Source organism: Delphinapterus leucas, chromosome 12 (assembly GCF_059928025.1).
Source record: "Delphinapterus leucas isolate spDelLeu-1000000601 "Yukka" chromosome 12, BTC_Dleu_Yukka2, whole genome shotgun sequence".
NCBI lineage: Eukaryota > Metazoa > Chordata > Mammalia > Artiodactyla > Monodontidae > Delphinapterus > Delphinapterus leucas.
Window position 1 is genome coordinate 58590644 of NC_143140.1, and position 21907 is coordinate 58612550.

The 21907-nt window shown below is 39.7% G+C and overlaps 1 protein-coding gene across 1 annotated transcript in view; it reads right to left on the minus strand.

Annotated features, from left to right (window-relative positions):
* The window catches only part of TRDN (triadin), a 313614-nt gene that overhangs the window by 225460 nt on the left and 66247 nt on the right, over positions 1-21907 (minus strand). The window contains exon 9 of the mRNA XM_089921672.1: positions 16175-16234. Coding sequence (XP_089777798.1) covers positions 16175-16234 — 60 coding nt within the window. The remainder of the gene's footprint in view (positions 1-16174; positions 16235-21907) is intronic.

Sequence of the window (21907 nt, forward strand, 5' to 3'; positions counted from 1 at the left end):
GCCCTCACACAGAAACGAAGACCCAATGCAGCCAAAAATAAATAAATAACTTAATTAATTAATTTTAAAAAAAAAGCAACATGTGAGACATCATGGCATTAGCACATTTAACAAGGTTTTTCAAACCTGAACTGTAATTTGGGCTACTTTTGAGGGTGGGACAATATTATCCAAAAAAAAGGAAACTTCATCCCAGAGGGTAAAATCAAGTTGTAGTTTAAAAACTCATTACCAATAATTAATAATGAACTCTAACTAAATAATAACAGGTATTCCACTAATCCCAAACAGAAGCAGATGGCGGCACAAATGTTTTATAAATACTGGATACATGCAGAGCAATAAACTTGGCAGGAATTGTTTTATTCTGTAATTGTCAGTCAAAGTCTATCACTTGCATTTTCTCTAAATTAATATGCCCAGATTAAATCTTGTTTCTGATTCCTTATTTTCCAAAATGCAAGCCATATTTAGTGCTTTCTCACTTCATCTTATGTATTGTCTCACCAACAAAAATAATATTATTAATTTTCCTTCTGTACACTTATGAAGCTTTATATAATTTTTTATATGAAACAATGGGCATACCATACAGGTTTCCATTCTCTAACTTCTTCCATTCCACCCTCCCAGATAAGATATACCGATTTACACATTCTTTTTCTTTTTTTTTTGCATCTTAATGATTACATATTCTTTAATTTCTTATACATTATGGCAACAAACCTTCAAAATCATGAATGTAGGAAGATGAAATAAATTATGAAGGCAACTAGAAAGTCAATAAATGGTATCAAGAAATCTAAAACCATGGCACTTGGGAATTATTTTCAAGAGTTTGAATATTACATAGTGCTAGAGATTTGAACTTATGACTGTTTAAAGAATGTTTACATATGACTTTAGAAGGGAACTTTCTGTATGGCTAGTAGCGTGGAGGCTCAGAACAGACCTCCCCAAGATGTGCCCCTTTGACATGTGGATTATTTTGAGCTAGGGCAACAGAGATCCTATAGGCTCAAGAGAAAACTACTGCCCCTCCCTTAACAACCTATAGGGATTTAAATTGGGATTTTTCCCCCAGAGAAAGAGTTATTTATAGGAGATCATTTTTATCTAAGTGTCCTTATCTGTATGGCAGGACAAACATCTAATTACCTAATACCTGCTTTTCTTTTTATTGTGCTGTGAATTACCCTCCTGTCCTTGAGAGCCCCAGGCCCCTATCCCATTCCCTAGCTCAGGATGGCAATATATAGCTCATTTTACCTTTCTGTCTGTGAACTCTCTGGTATGTGAGGTCTCTGAGCCTCTTGTGTGAGTGTGTGTGGCAGGGCAGGTAATTCCTGTATGTATGAAATTAAATTTGATGTTTCCCTGTTAATCTGTCTCATGTCAATTTAATTTTTAGAACCTAGAAGACTAGAGGGAAGTTTTCTTCTTCCCAGTTGGTTTAGTTGGTAACATAAACTTCCCTTGCTGGACTCTGCTCCCTCCAAGGCTGCTGCAGCTGAGAGATCCTGAAACATCTAACAAATGGTAAGACTCTTTTAAAAAAAAAAAAAAATTTAATTAGCAGGATAAAATATTTGTAGAGCTAGTTCCTTGTACTTGGTGACCAGTAAATTTGGCAGAGAACTCTTGACCTTATTGATCCATTTCCTCCCAAAGACGGGCGCTGTTTTAATTTGTATCTGTCTCCTTTTGTCTTGTTCTCGGTCCTGAGAGCTCATTTGGCTTTATGACCAGTGAGAATAGTCTCTCTGGGTTCTGCCATCTATCAATATAAGGTGGATGTGCCTACATGCATTTGCCAGTCAGTCAAACAGACTAGGATTTAGAGCAGCTGTAGCCAGTTGGTCCTAAGTACAGGTATCAACCTTGGCTTTGACTAGCATCTCTTTGTCCAGGCATGCCACTTCTCAGGGGAATTTATCATAAGGGTCCCAGTCCATAAGGAGCCATTTTCATCTCAACCTTTGTTGCTTTGTTAGTGCAGGCACTACATCATCCTTACTGCCTGTGCAACAAAGATCTTTACTTTCTTAGATTATTTTTGGGAGTGAACTTTTTGGATCTTATGAGGGTTGCATCTCTTTGCACTCTCCTTTGGGGACACCTCTTGCATCTATGGTTAAACCACAGAAAGACTTACTGGTTTCAATCACTATTGAGATACTACTTGCCAATTATGGGTCCTCTGAATTGGAAAAACTTCTAAATTGGTAAATTTTTAGAGAGCTGTCATCATAAACAGATGTTTTATTGGTACCTATGGAAAGACCAAATTAAAAAGTGAATACAAAGAAATATAATGGCTAGCCTTAAGAACTACCCTAATTTAAAAAAAAAAAAAGTTTCAAGAAGCCGTCTCAGCTTTCCCTCATGGATCTTACAGATGCTAATAAAAATATTATGTTAATTAACAAGATAATGAAAAGAGGTTGAGGGGAGAGTCAAGGGACTCTTCCCAACAAGGTGAAATTTTTTAAAGAGTTATTAAGAAATAAAGTAAATAAAGCAAGTATTGAAAGAGATGGAACAAAGAGAAATTAGAAAGAGAAGAATCACAGGACTCATCCCTGCAGCGTGGAAATCTTTAGATGGTTACTAAAAATGGGATTGAGGCAGGAAAGATAGGACTGGGCCCAAGGACAGGCTCCTCATGTTAGAGAAGGCAGATAGCTACATGTGAACAGAGAAAGGGGGACATGGGCCAAATGGCAGGAAACCATACATCTTGTAAATAATAAACAGTGGGGGTCCTTGAACAGACAAAAAAAAGCAGGAACCTCCAAACTGACAGGAAACCACACATTTTGGGGTGATAAATGTCCTGGAGGCACACAAAGAAATGTGGGAAAAGGCGGGACTCTCTGGCACCCCAAGGTAACCTTTTGCTTAGTATGTTCTCATCACAATAAAATTAGCCTTGCAGATAAGAATTTCCCATCGTGCACCAATGCCATAACACACCCGACCAAGTTTAAATAAGGAAAAAAATCCCTCCTCCCCTCAGGAATGAAAATCAGGGAATAAGGCCCCAAAACCCTCCGTCCCCAATGAATATTCTGCCCCTTCATTTCTACACCCCACATAACCGGCTTGCCAAAAGAAGCTCAGAGAAGCTACTCATCTGATACTGCCAGCTCTCCCTTTGAGGCATCTTAAGCATCCTACCACTTAAATAAAGCCTTGCTTTGTTTTCTTGACCTCCCTGTCACCTCTGAATTCTTTCTGTGATGAGACAAAACCTACCCTCCAGTAACATCTCTGGCGAGGAACGGCCTGGAGAATTCGGTAAGCCTCAGCCTCTTGCCTCCCTTGCGCTTGAGAGGCTCTGCCTGACTTCCCGCCATTTCTCTCCCTCTCTCACTGTCTGTCGTATTTTCAGACCAATTGCTGCCATGATGTGCGCGTAGGTCCAGCTGTAAAAGCCACTAGGACAGTCACCACGAGAGCTCTCCCGCAAGAGGATGAGTCAGACGTGGAACGGACTGGAGAGAGGATAGGTCTGTCCGCCCACCTCGAGGCAATTGCCACGCAAGGGTTTTCGGCACACAGGTAAAGGCATAACACCGCCCCCTCCCCGCGGCTCCCGTTACAGGATTACTTTCGGTCCACCTACGCCTATCGTCTCTGCCTCCCTATCTCATTCTTTACATTTTTCCTTCTGCGCCATACTCGGCCGGAAATAGGGGGAAAGAAATCTGCCAGGCACTTTCCAACCTCACCGCTAGGTCTTGCACTTCTCATTGTGCAGGGCAAGTCAGGAAAAGTTTCCGGGCCTTCTCACAGGCAGCTAGCGACTCGAACCGCACAGGAGCTTTGCCCCCTGGGTTTGCCTTATCCACCATTTAACTAACGGTCCTCGGGTTCAATTGTGTGGCGATATAAAATGCAGCCTCACTCACACTGTAGGAGAGTTCGCACAGAGGCGGTGCCGCAGTCCCCTCGGAAGCTCCCTCGGCCGCAGGCGGTCTGGGTGTCGCAGGTGGCGCTTACGGGACCACGTCCAGCTGGCCAGCATTCGCCGCCGCCTCAGTGCGCGCTCCCGGGGCTCCGCCCCCTCCCCTAAACTGGGCCTGTCCCTGACCCCGCTCCCCGCCTCGCCCTGGGAGGCAGGGGCCTCGCCCAGGGGTGGGTAGCGCACGTGGCCACGCCCAGGGGATACGAGCCCCAGCGGTACCCGGTGTCCCCATTGCGCTTGCCTCCTCTGGGTTGATGGACTGGGAGTGTCCTCACAGGGCCGCCGGGCCCTCTGTCCCCTTAAGTGCAGATATAGTGCCTCTGCCTGGTGCCACCGAATCCCGCCCTGCACCACTCCGCCCTGGCCCACTGGATGGAGGGGGCGGGGGAACTGAGACCAGGGGCGCTGCCCACAAAAGGGAAGGGAAGGGCTTCCCTGGTGGCGCAGTGGTTGAGAGTCCGCCTGCCGATGCAGGGGACGCGGGTTCGTGCCCCTAGTCCGGGAAGATCCCACATACCGCGGAGCGGCTGGGCCCGTGAGCCATGGCCACTGAGCCTGCGCGTCCGGAACCTGTGCTCCCCAACGGGAGAGGCCACAACAGTGAGAGGCCCGCATACCGCAAAAAAAAAAAAAAAAAAGGAAGGGAAAAGAGAAGCTTTTTCACACACCACCTCCCTTAAGGCCCAGGGCCTATTTTCATAAACTTACCACGCTTTGAGAGAAAGGATTGTTCCCTGACTAAATAGGTCCTAGAACAATGAGGCTGTTTGTTCCAGGGGAACGTACCCTGGAACACAGGGATTAATCATTGTACTTAAAATCTATAGAGAAAGGGTTTCCCTGGTGGCGCAGTGGTTGAGAGTCCGCCTGCCGATGCAGGGGACATGGGTTCGTGCCCCGGTCGGGGAAGATCCCACATGCTACGGAGCGGCTGGGCCCGTGAGCCATGGCCGCTGAGCCTGCGCGTCCGGAGCCTGTGCTCCACAACGGGAGAGGCCACAACAGTGAGAGGCCCGCGTACCACAAAAAAAAAAAAAAAAAAAAATTCTATAGAGAAGCCTTCGAGGAAGGCTTACTCATCCTGGGTACCAAGGATGCCAGGATAGGACACAGGCCCCAGCAGGACTGCCATAACGGGGGTAGCTAATCCCCATTTTGGCTAGGGTCCATGGACTGCGTGGGCTGGGAGGCCTGGAACCAGCCCTATCTTAGGGAGCCCCCACGGGACCTCCTAAGGCTAGTGCTTCTCTTTGTTACAGGAGCACTCTCTCCCTGAAAGAACTATGGGAAACACCTCCAGCCCCAAGGACTCACCCCTCAGGTGCATTCTGAGTCACTGGGGCAAGTTTCCTCTAGATGCTTTAAAACAAAAAAAGCACATTTTCTTTTGTAACACAGCTTTGCCCCATTGAGGACGATGAGGCCTGGCCAGAGAATGGAAGCCTCAACTATAATACCATCTTACAGTTAGACACTGTTGCAAAAGGCAGGGAAAATGGGTAGAAGTTCCTTAGGTTCAGGCTTTTATGGCCCTAAGAGAGAACCTGGAGCTATGCAAGTCCTACGTTAGGGAACCTTGCTAGCTGGGAGCCTTTCAGGCTGTACAAATGCCCTCTTTAGTGGCACCCCTGGAGGAACACAAGCCCCAGACAGACGACCCAAGCCCCAGCACTCTTTTACCATCTTCAGCCCCTCACCTGCCCTATACGCTTCTTGACCCTTCTGTACCAGAAGTGCAGCCAGAGCTGCTTTGCCCCCTTCAGGAAGCAGTAGGCAGGCCTCAGGGAATTACCAGAGTCTACACCTCTTTTTCTTTGACCTCAACCAGTGCCTCACTCATTTGGGCAGATTCTAGGAGGACCCCAGCCAGTGCACCAAAGAATTCCAGGGACTGACTCTCTCCTTTGATCTTACCTGGAAGGACCTAAATATTGTCCTTTCCCACTGCTGCCACACTGAGGAAAAGACCCCGTATTTGGGCACACGGTCAAACATGCTGATGGATTATACGTTGCCCAACTTCATCAGCACCCTGTGGGCATGAGAGCAGTACCTCTAATGGATCCCAACTGGGAACCCAATTGGAACTACCAGCCAGGTCAGCCTGGTATCACTAGAAGGGACCACATAATCCTTTGCCTTACTGAAGGGATGAACTGATGCATAATTAAACCTGTTAACTATTGTAAGGTTAAGGAGATAACCCAAGGCCAAGATGAAAATCCAGCCCTATTTCAGACCCGATTGGTAGACGCCCTCAGAGGGTATATGAATGTAGACCCAAACCCTTTTGAGGGACACGTTGTATTTACAACCCACTTCACCAGCCAATCAGCCCCTGACATCCATCAGAAGCTTCAAAAGCTTGCCATGGGGCCGCAAACCCTCTCAACCTTCTTATTGATATGGCCTTTAGTGTCTTTAACAATAGAGACCAGGCTGAGGAAGAAAGGAAGGAATAGCATGACTTAAGAAGGGAAGGACAGCAAGCCAGGCTTTTGGCAGCTCTCATGACAAGACCTAACCACCTCCTGGTCACCCCAAAAGTACCAGAAGACCTCCGCCAGGAAAGGGAGCCTGTTTTAGCTATGGGAGCCTCAAACACTGGAGCAAGGAATACCTGGGAAACAGTTCCCAGCCTCCACCCAAGATGCCATGCCCACTCTGTAAGAAGATGGGCCAGTGGAAGAGGGAATGCCCCCAGCTCCGAAGGGAGCGAGGTAATTCCCCCATGCCGGTCCCGGCAGTGGTTGATTGACGGGACCTGGAACCTCCCAAGGCTCCCGAGAAGACAGTCATCATCGCACGGGAGGAACCACGGGTGACCACTGACGTGGCAGGTCAGTTTGTCCAGTTTCTAGTGGACACGAGAGCCACTTACTCTGTCCTGACTTCTCACACTGCGCCCCTTGCCCCCAAAACCTGCTTTGCTGTTGGGGTAGAAGGTAGGCCAAGGCTAAAACACTTCACCACCCCTCTCACTTGCACCTGGGGAAGGACCCTTGGAACTCACAAGTTTCTTGTCATGCCTAAATGCCCCAGCCTATTTATTGGGAAGGGATTTTCTCTCAGTCTTATTTGCCCTAAAAATTAAAACCAAGGCCTATTAAAGGCTGGATTATGCCTTATGGACAGTCCAGCCCAAAATATTTCCCCCAAGTTAAAAAACAACTTATAGATCCACAGGTCTGGGCTCAGGGAACCCCAGGGAAAACAAAGTTTGTCAGTCCTGTAAAAATCACCTTAAAAGAGGCTAATAACTTCCCTTCCAGGTGTCAATACCCTCCCTGTCCAGTAAACTCTCTTTTTCTCTGCTCTTTTGCTTCTCAAGAAGTCATGACTCTGTCCTAACGGTCCTCCTTGTTATCCACATCGTCACAGCTCCAGCTTACAAACATCCACTATCTGACACCATGAATGTCACTGCTAAAGGAACTAACTCATCTGACTGCTAGATCTGCCCCACGACCACACCTCCCCAGAGGACCTACGTACGTCTCTTTTAGGACTCCCCACCTCTTGAGGGACCTGATGGGGCTGACAGCAAAATACGCTGGGTTCTCATTTACCACCCAGTGTGGTAAGGAAGGAAGGACTGGGGCAGGAACCAACTGGAAGCCAAACTCTCTGGAACAGATAACCCTCCTCCAAATCGGACGGAAGGATATTTCAGCTTTTAGGCAAAGCTAGCCTCTGTTTTACTGGTATTAGCATCCAGGGACAAGAATTACGATGGCTGAATGAAACATACTACAATCAAACTCTAGTTTTCAGTAATCACAGTTGGGTAACAGACACCAACCAGACTGCCAATATCCAATATGTAGGGAATGTCACTGTCTGGTGGAAGAACCTAGTGACTGGAATAAAGAAAACTAAAACTCACAATAAAAGCGTAATATCAATAATAGTTAACAATACACAAGAGAAAGCCAGCATAGGGATTAGACAATATTCAGGACTAATGTTTAATATAACTAATAACTATACACAGATATACTCCAATTTCTCCCTGTTAACACTGCTGTATCGAAACCTGAGGTGCCAAGGGAAAAAAACCCATGGCTTCAGAAAACCCCACTTCAAATGATGATGCAACAAGGATTTCAACCCATCCCACCTGAAGATGAGGACTATCAACATCCACTGGACAAGGGTGCGCCTCCTTTTACTCCCCACTCTATCTCCACCACTATAAAAACCCCAAGACCCCATCCCTGACCGACAGCAAGGAGATCTGCACCCACAGGCAGCAGGGACAACGCCCATGCTCAGGTTGAGGCAGTTACAGAAGATGGACCAACGCTTTACTCCTTAAAAGATTTTAAGGGGGCTTCCCTGGTGGCGCAGTGGTTGAAAGTCCGCCTGCCGATGCAGGGGACATGGGAGATCCCACATGCCGCGGAGCGGCTGGGCCCGTGAGCCATGGCCGCTGAGCCTGCGTGACCGGAGCCTGTGCTCTGCAACGGGAGAGGCCACAACAGTGAGAGGCCCGTGTACCGCCAAAAAAAAAAAAAAAAAAAGATTTTAAGGGTCCAGACTCCTTGAAGGGGTAATGTTAGAGAAGGCAGATAGCTAGATATAAACAGAGAAAGCAGACGGGGGCCAAATGACAGGAAGCCATACATCTTGTAAACAGCACAGCTACTCAACTGATACTGTCTGCTCTTCCTTTGAGAGCATCCTATCGCTTAAATAAATCCTAGCTTTGCTTTCTCGACTTTCCTGTCTCCTCTCTGAATACTTTCTGTGATGAGACAAGAATCTACTCGCCGGTGACACTCATGTATAGGCATTAGGCAAAAAGGCAAAGCCACCTCATTGTCTTACACTTAATGAGATCATGAAACATGGAAGAATGGCATCAGCCACAAGAACATAAATTAGATTTTGATTAAGCTTTGTGACATCTGAATAGGGAACCCTGATCACAAAACCCGCAGAGCAAGACCGAGCATGTGCAGTAAAAATGTCCAGGCTTCAAATGACCACTATACAACGTTCCAGGGTGGCGCTCAACTGGTAAGGGAAACCTTAAGGGAAAATAGCTCTCAGGATGCACGTGTAGTGGCTTCAGGAGCCCAGTGTACAAGAATGGATGGATGTAATCATCGCCCCGCCTCAACTTTCTCATCAATGAATATTCTGCACCTAATAGAAAAAACTCATGCCTATTCAAAGGTTAAGATGAAATAAAAAGGGAAATCAGAAAACCCGCGGGGTGCTCCTCACTTGCGAGGACACCCACATTCTTCTCAGAGTGCATACTTTAGCTTCTTAATAAACTGCTTCTTTGTTTCTCTTTATGCTTCAGTCTCTGTGTGTTTTCCATTGCATTCCTTGTCCAAAATTCTTCTTGGACAGGTAGAACAAGACCCTGAACCTTTAATAAAGCCATCCAGCATCAGGATGAATAAAACAGACATTGATGGGGTTACCATAAAGTTTTTTTTTTTTTGCGGTACACAGGCCTCTCCCGTTGCGGAGCACAGGCTCCGGACGCGCAGGCTCAGCGGCCATGGCTCACGGGCCCAGCCACTCCGCGGCATGTGGGATCTTCTCAGACCGGGGCACGAACCCGTGTCCCTTGCATCGGCAAGTAGACTCTCAACCACTGCGCCACCAGGGAAGCCCTACCATAAAGGTTTTAATATAGCGCTACCAAAGGCTGGGTGGCCAAGGTGGCCCCCTGTTCATCCACCAACATTAAAGAAATCCAAATAAGTTTGTCTATTTATCCCAGTTTGGAGAAATCTGAAAAGCTGAAAGACATCGATTACTATGAGAATTGTGATCAGCAATCACTAGGGGCAACAGCCCAGTTAATTAAATTAAGGATTGACAGAGGAGCCAGGATTCCTTGGCTTAACCCCTCATTGGGGGCCCAAAGCCTTTTGCAGAAGAGTGACTAAAATGGTCTGGGGATAGAAAATAGAAGTTTCCAGGAACCCCTTGACATGGTAACCCTACGAACTGGTACCAATACCAACTGATGAAGTTCTGACTCAGGCTACATTTAGTTTGAAAAAATATAGAAATGTAAGAGTTGACAGGATTATAAAAATTTGAATCTTTAAAAAAGCTTTATGTAAAGAAATTATGCCAACTTTACCTGAATGCTTTATGGGAATAGTATTATGCCTGGCTGGGAAAATTTCCCCCACCCAATATTGTAAAACCAAAACTTACTCATGAAATCTTAATGGAGGCTATAATTAGTAATGTAAGAGTTAACGGAATTAAGATAAAATTTTATAGGATAATTGATATATTTGAACAGGCTTTATACAAAACAATTGCATCTCTTTTACCTGATTGTATTATGGGGATGGTCATTGTATCTTACTGGGGAATGTTTCCCCTACCTAGTTTTGTAAAACAATCTACCCTTCAAGCAATATTAATTGGACATGCCAACAAAATTGCCTGAGCAGAGCATAAAATTTTTTTGATTTATATCATAGTCAGAAGTCTCCCTGATATAAAGAAGCAAACTGAGGACGATGTAGTTGGATGGTTGATCAGCCTACGATCTTACAAATCTTTACAAAACTGGAAATTCAGTTCTAGAGGAAGTTCACATTCCACCCATTCCTTTCCATAGATCCCCAACACCTCTGCTATTTAACTCAAAAGGCTAGTAATCTCTCTAGGAACTCTTATCTAGACCATCTCCAATTCTTTTTTTTTTTTTCCATCTCCAATTCTTAATACTAAATTTTTTTAAAAATGGAAAGGGGGCTTTTAAAATACAAATTGCTGTATAAGCACCCTTGCCCAAAATTCTGGTTCAAAAAACACTTTTAATGAAAACTATAAGGTATCTCTTTTATGTCTATTTATATATTTATGTATGTATATTATAGACATGGTATTTTTCTGCCTCTGAGTGGTATTACCAAAATTAATTATAAAAGAGCTCAATTTAACTGGCTTAAAAACACACAAGCACTATTTAAGAATAGTCTCAAAGATATAGTAGAAACTAAGCCAAATGTTTTTCAGGTTCACGAGAGCTATGATAATTTTTGGTAAATAAAAGCTAGTTTAAGTTTGTTCATTTAATTAATACAGACATGCCTTTAGAGTTATCAGCATTAAGCACAGTATTATACGTTTGTTCTACTGAGGTTTACTAAAAGTCAATTAAGGTCATATTACCTCTGTACTAAATTTGCCAGACAAACAACATCAACAGAAACAACTGAAGATGATGGCTAATTGCTTTAATGTTTCCTAAAATTTTCATGAGTAATCTAAGTATGATTGTTAAGAACAAAAGTATTGAATGGATATAAATGAATAAGAATTTTTAGATAACTTTTAAACAATGATTGTTTTACGGTACATCTACTTAAAATAGTTTCCCAAATCTCTCTGGTGACTTGAAACCTTAGAGTTTTGCTAAATTAAGTTAAATAATGGAAATTCACTGAATACCTAGATCATTTCCAAATAAGATAAAATATTGAGCATTAATTACTCAACATAGTTTAATCTACTTTTGTCTTTTTATAATGTAGAAACTAAAGATGTTTGGGTTTCTTAGTAAACATGCCTTCTGCTTTATCTAAGGATTGTACTATAAAGTAGCATACGTCTTTAGAAATTATGAAATATATTCATAAATTTGCCAATCCACAGAATGTTAATGTAAAAAAAAGGCCTCTTTTTGCCAGAATTTTGCCATTCCAATGTCCTTGTACATGCTAATAGTTACTCCTGAATCAGAGAAGTAAAAATGGGTAAACAATAGCTGTACATTATATAAACATTTAGGGCTACGGGAAACTCAGAATGGCCACTTGGTACTTTGTGGCTCTGTGGCAAACCCCATTTTTTGGTTTCTGTATTCCTTCACCCACCATAGTGCATTTACTATTACTCAAATTGTAAATACACATTGCTTGGGAGACTTCTATGAAATTGTGAAAACAGTCTACCAGCAATGTCTGACCTGTCAGAGGCCTCAGACCTCCTCACACTGAACCCTTTAAACATCTGCAGCTGGACCTCATTCAACTGCAACTTAGTATGGGTTATCTGTGTATTATTGTTATTGTATAATGTTTTCAGGATGGGTTGAAGCCTTCCCTTGGTACAAGGCTGATGCCTTCACAGTGGCAAAGAAACCGTTAGAAAATGTGTTTCTCACTTGGGATATACCTTTCACAGTCTCCGGTGATCAAGTGATTTGTCCACTTCATTGGGCAAATCATTTGAGCCTTAGTGAAAACCTTGTAAACTTCTTGGAATTATCACATCCCTATCACCCTCAATCATCAAGCAAGGTTGACAGAGCTAATGGAACAACTAGACTCAAGCAGAGCGTGAATTAATTACATAAGACTGAATGAGCTGACGAATATGATTATAATTTTTATGATTTTTTGTCTAAAATGTCACTGTTTTTTAATCATTTGTCTTCCAGATATAAAGAATTTTTTAACTTCGCTACTTATGACTTACAGCAAGTTGGTAAATCATAAACAGAATTAAAACATTTATCTTTTTCTCCCTACCTAATCCCTCCAGAACTTGGGAACTCTTAGCATTTTAAGGATTTTTTTTTAATGGCAGTATAGTTATTTGCATAACTTCAATAAGAATCTTTTCTCTTTCTAACAGGACGAAATTGAAAACATTGATTATATTACCAGGGCTTTGATTGGAGTCTTATATTTGAGGGATACATGCATAGACTCAGATAGGACCAGGCCACTTGAAGGAGCTAAGATTTGCTTTAGGGAACCAGTAAAGCTCCTGGGAACAGCCTGGTGCTTTACTTACAGGGTTGTCAGCAGCCTCACCGGGTGAGTAAGGAAGGTCACTTCCTGGCAAGTGCAGGAATCTCAAGATATTTTGGGGACCTTGAGAAGAGAGGAGTTCACCCAAATCTATATTTGATTTCAGGCGAAGGCTGATGACAATTTCCTGGCTTGACTATCCTGGCTTCAAGAGGCGTTTAAAAGTTCAATCTAGAGATTTCTCATGAAAAGTTCCAACAAAGCAGTTTAAAAGAGTCTATATGACCACTCACTATTCTTACTGTACTTATGTAAATAATCAGACCAAGTTGATTGAAACTAGACTTATTTTGCAAACAGATTAGTCTTAATTTGTCTATATTTGATAGATATGAGGGTGGTTTTTAGAGAGGAAAATTATGTTTCAGTGACACACTTTTGTGGCTATTAGATTCTATTGCTGTCCATTGTCTTTTAAAATTTTGTTTTCTACCTGTAAACTTGACTGCTCCTGAATTCTTCTAGTTTTCACCAATATTTGGCTACAATTCTCCAAACTAAGGTTTCCAATTTTTCTCCCACCCTTTTGATTTGGAATCATTGAGAACTAAAACTGCCCTTTTCCCAAAGCCATGCAAACTAAAGTTGGACAACTTGATATAAACTTCACAGAAATCACCATAACAGCTCATGCACTGACAATCTTCATGCCTGTTGCTATGGCCAATCAGAAAGATCGCTAGACATATTCAAACTGCAAACCTGAAAAAATCTATCAGATTGTCACTACCTGCCCCCACTCCATCTGAAGATGCTTCAAGTTGGATGCCTAGAAACTTTCTCAACTGCTTGCATTCAGAAACTGGGCCGATAGTCTACTCCAATCACTAACTATTATTTTTCTTTTGTTTCTATATACTTGTCTCTTATTAAATATCTGATTGCTTTCACAATAGGCCTAACTTTAGGAGCCTCATGAAATGAGACACAACTGTTTCACTGAGATGACTTATTCTCAGGACCAAGAGAGTGGTTCAATGAGATAGAGCAATCTACCAACTCAAATTCTGAACTGTGAAACTTCTTGGGGAAGTTCCAAAGGAGGGAACCCTGGGGGTTCAGAACAGACCTCTCCAAGATGTGCCACTTTGGCACATGGATTATTTTGAGCTAGGGCAACAGAGATCCTACAGGTTCAAGAGAAACTACTTCTCCTCCCTTAACTACCTACAAGGACTTAAATTGGAGATTTTTCCCAGAAAAAAAAACTTATTACCAGAACTTTATGTAAGTGGCCCCATTTGTATGGCAGGGCAAACACCTAATTGACCAATATCTCCTCCTTTTAAAATTGTCCTGTGAATTACGCTCCTGCCCTTGAGAGCCTCGGGCCCCTAACTCATTTCTTAGTTCAGGATAGCAATGTATATACCTCATTGTACCTTTCTGTCTCTGACCGTCTCGTGTAGGGTTCCTATGCTTATGAAATAATTTGATTTTCTCCTGTTAAGCTCTCTCATGTCAATTCAATTCTTATAGCAGCTAGAAGAACCTAGGAGGGTAAAGGAAAGTTTCCTTCCTCCCCAACAACAGCAAAATTCTCCTTAACTCATGCAGAGGTGTTTTTTCTGGTCCTTCTGACCTTAATCCATTGTTGAATTTTCAGAAAGAAACGAATGGCATTGTGACTCCAAAACTGTGAACATAACTCACTGCCTGTGATAATGCACGGTTATCTGTGCCCTGTGATTCTCTTAGAAACTGTATTGTATAATCAATTAGTAGCTACTATGAATAATTTAAGTGGGACAAAGAACACATTATTTTCTTCAGATGATGGAATTTAAAAACTCATGCTCATCAAGAACATAGATTCGTCTTGTGTGTAAGTAAATAGTTAATTGATATCTTCAAGATTTGGTCTCTTAAAAAAGCAAAATATGTGTAGAGTATGAATTTCTTAAACCATCACAGCTGAAAAAATGGGCAACAACCTGCTACCTAAAACTGAGTTAATGGTATATAGAGATAGGGACTTGTCAATGTTGATACGTTCACTTTACGTGGGATGCTCGCCCAGATGGGCTGTGGTGAAATAAATGAATTAGAGAATAAAGCTATAATAGCACTTTGTTGTGCATCTATTAGATGCTTTATCAACAACTTTGTAAGTTTATTACTGTAATCCCAATGTATGAACGCTGAAGATCGGATGGAGTTCAATGATTTGCTGAAGGTCCAATGCTAGAAGGGATGGGGTCAAGAATTATATCTGTATTTGTGTCCAAAGCCCTCTCTTTTCACTATATTAAACTACCTTCCTCAATGCTTCCATCTAATTTTATTATGATACTATACACATACATTAATATTAATCATTTCTACCAAATGAGTAATTTTATTTTTCAGTGTTTTTCTCCTCATTTCAGTTTCTAACCCAATAAGAAAGTTAAAAAAGAAGGATAAGAAAATAAAAAAAGAAGTAGAGGAGGAGGAGGAAATTAACTTGAATGAGTTACTAAAATTAAGTTTTCCTGAGAGCCAAAATTCTCACGATCTTCTAATTTTCCAGGACCTAGATGTGTCATATATATATTTTAGATATAACATGCCCTTTTGCCATTATATGCATGAATTATAATTGTACATTTTAGAACGATTTCCATAAAAATAGTTAAGAAAACAAAATATAGTTTGCTTTAAACAATCAGCTTCAATTATTCTAATGTAAATTAGTTCCTACCTTAACAATACCATCTTCCTAGAAATGTTTCCCCAAACATGAACATAGACTATCAGTTTTTAAATCTGAAAAAGGCAGAGTACAAGCAATCAAATTAATTCTTAATTAAGATGTTAGTAAAGAATCCCCTGTTACACTCTAGGCACCATTTAAAGACAGGAGAGATGACAGATAAATGCCTTTAAGTAAAAATACTTCCCCACTGTGTTGACTATTAACTCCAGGGTTGACTGTCTCCATCAATAGTAGTCCTCTGGAGTGGTTAACCCAAGATCATATGCAAGTGAGAAAATCAAAAAAGATTAAATATTTGAAATATGATGGATTTTAATATGAATTGTGTTCACTACCAAAAAAAGAAGAATGCTTTCATTGTCACATGTCTTTTATTCTAAGTTTACCAAGAATAAAATAAGATGATTCACCTCTTCACTCTAAGATATTATTAAAGATATGAGCATTTTTTGTATATAAAGATATTAGCACGTTTTGCTTTCAACCGACTTCATTTGCAACAGGCCATGCAGTCATAGCAAGTAATATTAAAGGCCCTAATGCCAGTTATTACTTCTGGTTTTCATTGGTTTTATTCTAGATCTGCACATGCATTATGCAATGTTTTTTAAAAATGAGCATAACAGTTTAGTACATAAAAAACAGACAACCTTAGAAACAGACTATTAAAAGAGACAAATAAAAGGACTGTTTGAATACCTGGTTTTAAATCCCCATGGGCAAATATGTCAATCATATATCGACAGAATGCATACTGATCTGACAAAAGTAGAAAGAAAAAAAAGCAGTGAAAAAAATGTCATTGACACCTTTCCTTTTTCCTAGGGAAAGATGGCTTAACAAAACAAAGTAGCATAATTCTATTTTAATTACTACAATATTTTCTGTGAAGGAATAATTTGCACATATATGAACACATGAGAAAAATAATAAATTTAAGTTTCCATTTATTCCATACAAAAAGAATAACCTTAAAAATTGAAACAGACTAGTTCAGAGTAATACTATAGTGTTTTTAAAAATCAAAACCTTTTTCATCAAATTTATTATTAGTCATCATAGTTAAGCAATTTTTCTCATTGTCTGTATATATACTTCCAATAAGGAAACAGAAGTTTCACAAGAGGAAATTGTTTCCAACTTGGAATGTTTTACCAAATATTCACTCCCAACCCTTCACCTCATTGTCTAAATGAAGCCACAGAATGTTTCTTGAAAAGGCAAGCAGGAGGGCTAACCCCTTTGCAACCTGTCAGGGGTCTTCTACGTGGAGATTCTCTTCAATTAGAAGAGGAAATCCAGAAGAACAGACTTACAGCACTAAATAACATGATTCTTAAGGTAATTGATTGGGTAATCTTTATTAGAAGATCATCTTATGATCTTGATTAGTATATGGTCCATGGAAAAAGTAAAAAAAAAAGAGAAACAGCATAGGATTTGAGCTTTTGAGGCAGACTTTGTCAAAAATTATTTCAGGAGTTTGTTTTTTCATTTCCTTCTAAATTAAAGACATTGTACTGAACTTTAAATTTTCATATAACTTTAGATTCTGCCGAGGTCATTCCAATCCAAATTTCAGTTGATGAATCATTCTATAAGCTTTACCGTATCTTCTTTAAAGCTTGCAGATTATTAAATGAATCTTGTTCAAAATGATTTACAGTTAAATGTTTCTAAATAGGCATCTTATTAATTCAATAAATCCAAAGGCAGCTTTAGGATCAAGAGAGTTTATTGAATTTATACAACATGACATACCCTTAAGTGCTTTAAATTATGTATCTCAAACCTATGAAATAATGAAACCTGTTATATAAATACACACACAAGGATTTTTGTAAACCTCATTCTTTTTAGAGTATTTACAGTATTTTTAGAGTAATCCATTTTATTATGAGACTCCACCTTTGAAAAAAATGTACTTATTGCAGAAGGTGTAAAAATATAATTCTTTTCATTAGTACCTAAATGAGTAGGGCAAAACTCATAAAGTTTCAAAAATTTGCATGGATTTTGATTGTTGAATTGGGTCTCACTTCCCCACGTGTGAGGTGGGGAGTGGGAGGGAGTTAGCTCTCGGATCAGCCCAAGAATTTATTTGCTCCTCAGTGTACTGGCAGTTATAACAGGGGTTTCTGATCCCAGGACCTGGGAATCCTATGATACAGGAGAGAAGATGAAGGTAGAGAGTATTTTCTCTTTTCTGGGCATAAACCTTTTCCTTAGCAAAATTGTAGAATGAGCCATTTGACTCTAAGATGAAAAACTGTATTTCCCTTGAATGGCAAACTTGAGGTTGGGCAAGGAGGACTTCCTAAAATCAGCAGGCTTTCTCCTTTGTTTCAGTAGTTAATGTAACTGATCATTTTAGATGTGCCCTTCCTACAGCTCTAGAAGTAGTTCTCAAAGGGCAATTTAAATATCAAAAAAGATGAAGAATTTGTTAAAATGCAGATTTTTTGGCCTAGTCATGCAAAAAAAAAACCTTACAATTCGATGGGTCTGGACCCTAGGAATATGCATTTTTGACCGACTCCCCAGAGGAATCAGATTAGACCACACTTTCAGAATCATTGATCTAAAATTGCTCAAAATTTCTTTTCTCACAACGTTTCTAGTGGTATCATAGCCCTCAGCAACAGCAATGGAGAAAGTATGTACCTTAGAAGTTTAGAATGCAGGGACTTCTTGAAATTTGAAGGGTTTGGACTATCCCCCAAAATGAAATATTGTGCTCTGCCCCAAGCTGTGATAGAATGTTTATATACATAACATGTGGAATAGTTTATTGAATTAATTAAAATCTTCATGCTTCAGAGATTCTTCTTTAACTGAATGCTAAGAGTGTAATGATGCTATTACCAAATTATTACCAAAGTAAAATGCTTATATTTCTTATACCAATATTTTCTGGATCCAAAGTCATTTGTTTAATTAATGCACCAATAGTCCTACAAGTTTCCAATTTAAAAAAGAAAATCTCTTATGAACTCAAAGAAGGTTAATATTTTTAATCTAGAAAATTGAGTTACACCACGTAGGAGGTTCCTTTTATATTTAAATAATGCTGTGAAGTTGCATTCTAATGGCACCAACATATCAATAGGAAGATAGAGAGTATTTTTACAAAATTTAAAGTTAAGAATTTTCTTTTTTTTTTTTTGGCTGCACCACAGGCATGCAGGATCTTAATTCCCCCACCAGGGATAGTACCCGTGCCTCTTGCAGTAGAAGCATGGAGTCCTAACCACTGGACCACCAGGGAATTCCCAAAGTTAAGAATTTTTAAATATTTTAAATTAGGATGCCCATTTCCACCTGTCTTGTGTGTTGACCTTAACAATGTATAAGAACTCTAGGCAGGTATGTGTTGGGCAGTCCCCAGTGTGTCTGCTTCATCTGTCTAAGGATAAAGCAAAACCAAGTCTTCCTGATTTTGGAAAATTCATTTTAAAGAAATGCTTCTTTAAATCCAACTCAATTATTCAAACAGGACATTTTTTTCCTAAAGAAAATCTGAACTGTTCTATCATTCTTTCATTGTTATGTGACAATAATTCACAAAAGGTAATTTCATATCTCGTCACCACTTCTTAGTACTTTTTTCCCCTAATGAACATCTTTCTAGGAATACCGCATGCTGTCCATCTCTCCCCTTCCTGATCCTCAGGGACCAGTGGTGGATGTCATTCAGCTGCTACCTTATTGGTATTCCCTGTGGAGTAGCAGCTGAGAGAAAATGCATTCAGGGTGTAGAATGTTAACAGAAAATAAATTTTAAAAAACCTCTAATGAGAATGGGGCATATGTGGTCTGGTGCTCTATGGCAGATTCACATTAGCTACAATTTCTCTGCTTGCCACAAACAGTTGTTAAAAAAAATAAGAAGGAAGAAAAGAAAGAATGAGCATAGCAGTGGGGAGGTTTGATTTTTTTCCTTCCCCACAAATTTGCCAGAGACCATCAGAAAATCAGAGAGCAATGCTTGATCGTGCTGACCCTTCTTACCCTACTTTAAACAGATTAAGAATGGTCCATAAAAACCAGATTAGGTAATATATTAGAGTGTGTTTAAGTTTACAGTAGGCACGTACAAATATATGAATCTTATTCCTGATGCTTTAGTAGAAATAGTGTTTATATATACAATGTTAAAAATAACCATATATGAATGTATATGCATGTATACTATATAATAAAATAATTGCCAATAAGTGTATTGCTGCATGTAAAAATCTGTGTCCAGTGAATAAAAGACCTATAGAAGCAATTTATTTAAGAAGAACTATTAGAAATCTATAGGAAAAGAATGTCAAATTCTTTAGATCTAACTTAGGCTAAGCAAATAAATAATCCCTTGCCTAAAGGAGAACCAACTCAACAATTTTACTAAATCATCAATACAAGAGTCTCAAAATCAAAGTCACCTCACAAGTAGATTATTTAGAAAGCACTATGTCTTTATCATGTTTGAGTTAAAACTATAATGCAATTAGGTTTTTTATAAACAAATGCTGTTAAATCATAGCTTAAATTTTTTAAAATGACATATTTATGTGTCTGATCATCTATTTGAGGTAACATTTTCATTATTTACCTAATAATACATTTATCTAATGGATGGTAGATCGCAATAGAGAGCCTTAATTTAGCAAATGCATTTGTTTAGCTGATAAAATCACATTTGTGCTTTTATTTAACTCTAAGTGATATCTGAATGTCTTTTAATAGATAAATAGCTCTTGATATGAAAATGAAAACAGTAGGTTGAAAATGGAAAGGTAATATAATGCTATCTTCAATACTGATTACTGATAGGAATAAAATATAGTATATGTGACCCAGACATATTATTTGGAAATATTTTAGTGATGTGTCTTTATCAATAAAATATGGCCCCCAAATAACTAAGATACTAAAAATGAACATCCAAAAGTGTACTCATATTCCTAGTTGCTAGATAAGTATTTTGGTACTCCCATATATAACTGGAATGAATTTTTACATACTGTATTTATGGACAAAAAATAAAAATATGCTTGGTACGTTTAATCTGGTTTCATGTGATTATTTTCTTTTGTGTGTGATTATTTTCTTTCTTAAAAGGCAATCTAAAATGCAAAGTATTTTAGGATCTTGATAATAATTTTAAATAAGCATATAAGTGAATCAGAAGATTAATTTTCCTGTCTTCTATCACAATAAAATAGTCCATTCAAAATATTTTCTCTTTATTTACTATATTTTTCCTACCCAAATTATTGCATAAATAACATACAGCTTTGTTAGAGATGATAATTAATATTTTTAATTGATTTAAGGCAATATAATCATCTTTAAAATTGAAGAAAGGTTTTTGGGCTCCAAAGATTTAATCACTCATATGCTTTAAATGTCAGTATTACTTTAAAATAAAAGAAAATTAAATTAAAATCTTTGTGGACTACTACAAAAAAAATCTCTTCCTTTCTTCTTTCCTTCCTTCTTTTCCTTTTTAAAATACATTTTCAAAAAATACACCTTTTCCCTCATATAAATAAATGTTTCCAAATATTACTTGTGAATTCAGGGGAAAAAGTGATTCAAAGATAATATACAAGAGTGGATTGCAGGGCTTCCCTGGTGGCGCGGTGGTTGAGAGTCCGCCTGCCGATGCAGGGGACACGGGTTCGTGCCCCGGTCCGTGAAGATCCCACATGCCACGGAGCGGCTGGGCCCGTGAGCCATGGCCGCTGAGCCTGCGCATACGGAGCCTGTGCTCCGCAACGGGAGAGGCCACAGCAGTGAGAGGCCCGCGTACCGCAAAAAAAAAAAAAAAAAAAAGAGTGGATTGCAAAGACAAATGCCATATAATTTCACCTGTATGTAGAATCTTAAACAAAAAGAGTATAGATTGCAAATTTCATATCTTGTTTGTACCTTATAGTGGGGAAAATTATCAGTTTCACTGTCCAAACAGCTTACTCAGTAACAATATTTTTAACTTCTTTAATGCAAATCTTATGGAAACAATTCCTTAATTTTAGCCCTCAAATAAAATTATTAAAACTCTCAGAATAAGGGCAAATTTTATTTTGCAACACCCCTAAAAAACATTTATAGGAATAGTCTATACAGAGCAGATCCCACATTCTGTGTGGGGAAGCTCAGGACTGTAGGAACTTGGAACCAGGAGTGGATTTAGGGAAGGAAAGATTCAACAAAGGCCAGAGATGTGTGACAATACAGCCCTCAGCTGACCTCTTAAAACTCCACCCTTTTATGCTTACAAGCACCTTTCTTTAAAGAATATCAGGTTTACATTCCACCTCCATGTAAATGCTCTATTTCTATGAAGTACGGATGTTAAGTTTGACATCACTCTTATTGAAAAGCATCACAATATGTAAGATACAGAGCTTTCTATGGTGATAAATTTAGTCACTGGAC